Source organism: Nematolebias whitei, chromosome 4 (genome assembly GCF_014905685.2).
Source record: "Nematolebias whitei isolate Nwh7 chromosome 4, NemWhi1, whole genome shotgun sequence".
Taxonomy (NCBI): Eukaryota; Metazoa; Chordata; class Actinopteri; order Cyprinodontiformes; family Rivulidae; genus Nematolebias; species Nematolebias whitei.
In genome coordinates, this window is record NC_056501.1 from 8,703,963 (window position 1) to 8,710,309 (window position 6,347).

The 6,347-nt window shown below is 43.1% G+C and overlaps 1 protein-coding gene across 1 annotated transcript in view; it reads left to right on the forward strand.

The window, feature by feature from the left end:
• The first annotated feature begins 286 nt into the window (after positions 1-286).
• The window catches only part of LOC119408645 (choline transporter-like protein 1), a 13,292-nt gene continuing 7,231 nt past the window's right edge, over positions 287-6,347 (forward strand). The window contains exons 1-2 of the mRNA XM_037675488.1: positions 287-343; positions 4,889-5,069. Of these exons, the coding sequence (XP_037531416.1) occupies positions 287-343; positions 4,889-5,069 (238 nt within the window). The remainder of the gene's footprint in view (positions 344-4,888; positions 5,070-6,347) is intronic.

The window sequence follows — 6,347 nt, forward strand, 5'->3', positions numbered from 1 at the left end:
AAAGACCAGAGAGCTGGTTTCTGATCTGCTCTGAAGGAAATTTCTGATGAAATGTGAACTTTTTAAGAACTTTTAAATGTAAAACACATAAAGCAAGTGGCGCTGACACACAAACACACACACACACACACACACAGAGCGTTCAGCCTGGTACAACAGTCAGCAACAAGACAAAAGTTCTGTTGTTTTCTGCAGCCGGGTCAGACCCACATCACTGCTGGCCTCAGGCTGACTGCAGCACCGGGACTCTGCTGGACCACCAGACCCACTAGAACTCCACAGGAACATGGACTCAAGGCATTTTTCTTCAGGCTCTCAGCAGCAGGTTCGACTCAGGAAAAAGGTAAAATAACTGTGAGGACGTGATTACACTGTTTATTTACTACTGATGTATACTACAGAGTGCTACAAGGTACTGCAGAGTGCTACAGGGTACTATAGAGTCCTATAGGGAACTGTAGAGAACTACATAGTCCAACAGGGTACTACAGGGTACTACAGAGCCCTCTAGGTTATAGAATTATAGAGTAGTACAAATAACTACAGAGTACTAAACAATACTACAGAGTATTACAGGTTATTGTAGGGAATTACAAAGTACTACAAAGTACTACAGGGAACTACAGGTACAAAAGTGTGCTACAAAAAAATAGACTATGAGAAGGTACTACAGATTATTACAGAGGACTACAGACTGTGTATTATTATTATTATTATTAGGTAGTTATGTATTATTTATGTTTTTATTTGACAAAATGTTCAGGAAAATAAATCACAAATACTGATGTGAACTAAATATCCTGAGGGAGTCCTCATCTCTTTCCGTTTCCTTTCCTGGGATCCAGACTTTTCTGTAACTCTTTTAAGGGGTGTAGATCATCGGTTCAACAAACTTTCTGAAGTTTCAAAGATTTTCGTACTTTGGCTGCTTTTTCTCTCAGTTTCTGATTTTGTTCCACAAACATGTTGTGAAGAGTGTTTTTATAAAATATAAATAACAATAAGAAGTTTCAGGTTTTAAAACTGTATGTGTAGCAGACAAACAGAACCTGAACGTCTTTAAGAAAATATCAATAAACACAACAAAGAAATGAGAAATAAGACCTCTCTAGGGAACATTTGTCCCTGTGGGGTTGGGAACCATTTGGTACCAATTTAGCAACAGTTTAGGAACCCTCCATCAATTTTTTTTTTTTACATGCTTTTCTCTACAGAGCCAAGAGGAGCTGGTGTGTGAGAGGAGGGGGACACATGGACAGGTCTCCAGTCCATCACAGGGACATACAGAGTTCATGCTCACACCTAGTGACAGTTTAGTTACAAACCTAACATGGACCGTTTTGAATTGGGAACTATCCATCCATCCATCCATTTTCTTTGCCCGCTTATTCCATTTTGGGTCACGGGGGTCGCTGGTGCCCATGTCCAGCAATCACTGTGCGAGGGGCGGGGTACACCCTGGACGGGTCGCAAGTCCATCACAGGGCCACATAGAGACAAACGAGACAAACAAACATTCACTCTCTCACTCACACCTAGGGACAATTTAGAGTTACCAATCAGCCTAACATGCATGTTTTTGGTCTGTGGGAGGAAACCGGAGTACCCGGAGAAAACCCACGCATGCACGGAGAGAACATGCAAACTCCACCCAGAAAGGCCCCTGGACCGGGGTTTGAACCAGGGACCTGCTCGCTGAGAGGCAGCAGCTCTACCAGTTGCGCCACCGTGCTGCCTGAATTGGGAACTACTTGGCAGCAATTTTTCTGTGGTTTGTGAACTTGGTAACTATTTGTTAACAAACCTGGAATGAAGTGGGAGCTTTTCAGAACAATTTGGTAACAATGTGGGAACAATTAATTTAGGAATGATTTGGAGGACTATTAAACAGGTCAGGAACAGTTTAAAACAATTTAGGAATATTATGAGAAAGATTTAAGAACTGTTTAGTTTTGGTTCGGAGGATGAAGAGTTTTGCACAATGAGGAGCAGGTCTCGGATTAGCAGGTCAAAATGAATGAAAATAAACATTTTAAACTGATTACTCAGCGACTCGCCAACAGCAGAAACATTGTTTGGAATAAATCTGGTTCAGAAATAGACAGACGGCCTGTGGGCGACTTCTGAGAGAAATGACTTTTCATTTCCAAGGTCACTGAACGCCTCACGAGAGCTGTTGATCATTGCAGTGATTTGTTTTTGTCTGTGTTGATTTCCTCAAATCTTTTAACAAAACCGTGAAGAAGAAAATAACAACATATCATCAGAAAGTTTGAACTCCCTGCAGCTTCGTGTCAACAGATTTTAGTGAAATTTACCAAAAATGTTTTCAATTTAACAGGAATCATTCGACATCTCCATCAGGACACTGCTCTCTGTCGTGATCACTCCTGCACATGAGAGTCTGTGGAGCTCGGCTTTCTGTTTTAAACAGTCAAGCGCGTTTAGTTCTGCAGTTCTCAGGCAGAAAATATACTGGTACAGAGCTGAAGTCCAACACTGGCTGGTGTGTGTTTCTGTGTGTTATGTGGCATCTTCTGCATGTGGTGACTGGTGGAGACTGTAAACAGTGAGTTCTGTGTTCATGAAGACGTGAAACAAAGACAGTAACGTGTTTAAACGCTGCTGCAGCTCAGAGCGACACACATCTCAGATTAAACCTGCAGGAAACTGTGCAGCTGCGCCGTCAAACACAACAAACTGCAGAGAGGAGGCAGGAGTGTTGCAGAACAAGCTGTTAGTGACCGATCTGATCAGTTCTAACAATACAGCTAAATTTGTTTTACGAGCACAGCACATCGGTACTGTTTGTATTCATTTTTCACACAACTCAAAAAGTAACTTTAAAAATATAAAACAAAAAGACTGAAATGAATGACATTTAGGGACAAATGAAAAAAATTGAACACTTCAGAAATAAACTGTCTGAGTAAACTGGATTTATTTCATTTATGTTTATTTAGACAGGTAGTCTCATTTCCAAGAGATATTAGACTGGTACAGGACATGTATGAGGACAGCAGGACAGTGGTGAGATGTGCTGTAGGAGTGACAGATAGCTTCAAGGTGGAGGTGGGAGTGCATCAAGGATCGTCTCTGAGCCCCTTCTTGTTTGCTCTGGACCGACTAACCGACAAGGTCAGGCAGGAATCCTTGTGGGCTATGATGTTTGCAGATGACATTGAGATCTGTGGTGAGAACAGGGAACAGGTGGAGGAGAACTTGGAAAGGTGGAAGTATGCACTTGAAAGAAGAGGAATGAAAGTCAACTGTAGTAAAACAGAGTGCATGTGTGTGAATGAGAGGGAGGCTGATGGAACAGTGAGGCTACAAGAAGCAGAGGTCACAAAGGTGCAGGACTTGGGGTCCACTGTCCAGGAAAATGGGGAATTGCGGTAAAGAGGTGGGGAAAAAAAAGAGCCCAGGCAGGATGGAGTGGATGGAGAAAAGTTTCAGGAGTGATTTGCCACAAATGGGTGGCAGCAAAGATCAAAGTAAATATTTACTATAGTGGTGAGACCAACTTTGTTGTACGTTCTGGAGACAGTGGCACTGACAAAAAGACAGGAGAACGAATTGGAAGTAGCAGATATGAAGATGTTGAGGTTCTCCATAGGAGTGACAAGGATAGATAAGATTAGGAATGAGATCATCAGAGGTACAACACACTTCGAACAACTGGGAGATAAAGTTAGACACCAAAACTGAGATGGTTTGGACATGTCAAGAGGAGGGAAAATGGGTATATTGGTAAAAGGGTGTTATAAATGCAACTGCCAGCAAAAAACAAAGAAGAGATATATGGATGTAGTTAGAGAGGACATGGAGGAGTTGGAGTGAGGACAGAGGATTCAGAGGACAGAGTGAGATAGAGGACTGTTGCAACCCCTGAAGAGGGAAAAGCCAAAAGAATGAGTGAAGGAAAACAAAATAACAAATTTTGCTTATGCGATTTTTTTTTGTTTTCAGGTTTTAAAGTCGTCAAACATTTAATGTATGATGAAGTTTTTCAACAATTTAACAGTAAAACCGGTGTACTGTATTTCCTGTAGGTTTATGGGAAACAGCGCCACTCTCTGTTAAACTCCACTCGGTGGTCAGTGGTGGTACTGCATCTGCGGCTTCAGTAAAAGTTTCAATGGAGGTCAGGGGAAACAGCGCCACTCTCCTTTAATTTCAACGCAGTGGTCAGAACGGGTACTGCAGGTGATGCTCTGTCTGTTGTTCTGCTCCAATAAGCTTTACCGTTATGTGCGCATGCGTAATGAGATGAATGGCCGCTGTACCTGACGGCCCACCGGGAAGTGTGGCGGACAAATCCTCGGCCGTTAATCCCGGTTCGGTTCAGTAACCCGGAGGAGCGGGTCGGAGCGCTCAGTCTGACCGTCAGGACTCGGCCTCCGGGACCACACGGGGCTGCCCGTGTCCTCAGTCCGCCTGTCGAGCTCCAAGACTCCCGCTGCCACTGAGTAGAGGCTCCGTGAAGCTCCGTGAGGCTCCGGGCGCGTCCACCCTGACTGCAATGGGATGCTGCGGTAGCGCGGAGGTAAGCCTGGCCCGGTACGGTCCGACTCGGTGCCGTTCTGCACCCGGGTGTCCTTCAGCAGGTCTCCAGAGTGTCTGATTTTTAAACGTGAAAGGGAAACCGAGGTGGGCCGAGCTCGGATTAAACCCGTCAGATTATCCAATTATCCTGCATCGGTTACCGAACCCGACCGTCGGTAAACAACAGGCCCAACCGGAGCCGGAGGTTCGGATCGCAGATAGAACCGGGCCGGGCTGACAGGCCTGGGTGGTGGTGCTGGTGACGGAAAGGGGGACGATAAGGCCAGTTCTGCCCGGTTCGGTCCGGTTCTGCAGGCTCACTGTGACCGTGTTTGTGTTTCAGAGGACAAAGAGAGAATGGAGACCGCTGGAGGACCGGAGCTGCACGGACCTGCCCTGGTTCCTGCTCTTCACCGTGTTCTGCGTCGGCATGGTAACCAGAACCCGAACACACGAGCCGAACCATCAGCACAGGACACCCACTGTACACTGGACCACAGTCCCACCACTCAAGTACTACTGCAGTACCACAGCAACACCAGAATACTACAGTAACATCCCAGTATTATTACACCAGTTCTGAAAAAGTTGGAACTTTCTTTAAAATGTAAATAAAAACAGAATGCAGGGATTTATAAATCTCAGATGTTCATTTGAGTCACAAATGAACATCTGATAAAGCAACTTGTCCTCTACAAGGACTGGATCATTTTTTTTTTTTAACAGAAAACAACATGTTCAAAAAAAAAGTTTATTAAAACCTGCAATGATTAAAGGACTGTGGAAATAGTAAATTAATTGAAATACCTTGGCGCATATGTCCACAGAATGCTTTAAGGAAAGCACTGATTGTATTTTTAAGGTCTTGATTTGCTATGTAAGCTTAATTTTGGTTCGAGTCATAATATTCTGGAATATTTTATAACATAATAACATGATATAGTAATCTGAACATCCAGAGAAACTATAAAGTTTGAACATGTCCTTAAAATAACAGAAATCACAACATGTACAAGGGTTGTGTAGTAAAGCTAATACAGTTATTAGCGGTCCCTTTCACCTCCTGCAAAGTGAATTCAGGCCTTTTTACCAGAACCAAACAGAAATAAGTCCAAATACACTTTATTCCCATTGTGAAGGTGATAAATAACAGCGGGGTGGACACCTGAGACCAGGATGCTGGTTGCTGATTGATTTAATTGATGGATCCATTTATTCTTCTTTGATTGATGGTTGTTGAGCGTTGTCACTATTATGCCGTGTTTTTCATGTTCTGGTGAAACCAAAGGTGAATTTCCATATTAGTGGATAATAAAGGTTTTGAAGTTCCTGACTGATTAATTAACTGATCAGCAGATTTATTGATAAGTAATCGTCCTCTGCTGGGCCGGATTTTAGCAGGGGCTTACAGGGGCTGCAGCCCGGGGCCCCGGCATTTCAGGGGCCCCGAAGGATGTTTTATGTTTTTGTGAACGGATAGTGTCAGAATTTAATCAATGACTATGATGATTTTGACAGCACCGATGAAAAATGTTCCAATTTGTTCTGGAAAACGTCCATCTTGAATGCTTGCTTGTTGTTGGTCCACTTTTGACGCATCTTACGCATTGGGGAGGAGCGTCAGGGAATATTATTTTACAATGGCAGACAACAGTGTTTGTGGTTCTAGTTCCTCCAAATAAGATGAATGCAGAAGTGTCATTAATAAATGGAAATCTGTATTTTGTTCTTCATATTTTTCAAGATGTTCTCTGTAAAAACCTTGGTCTATATATATATATATATATATATATATATATATA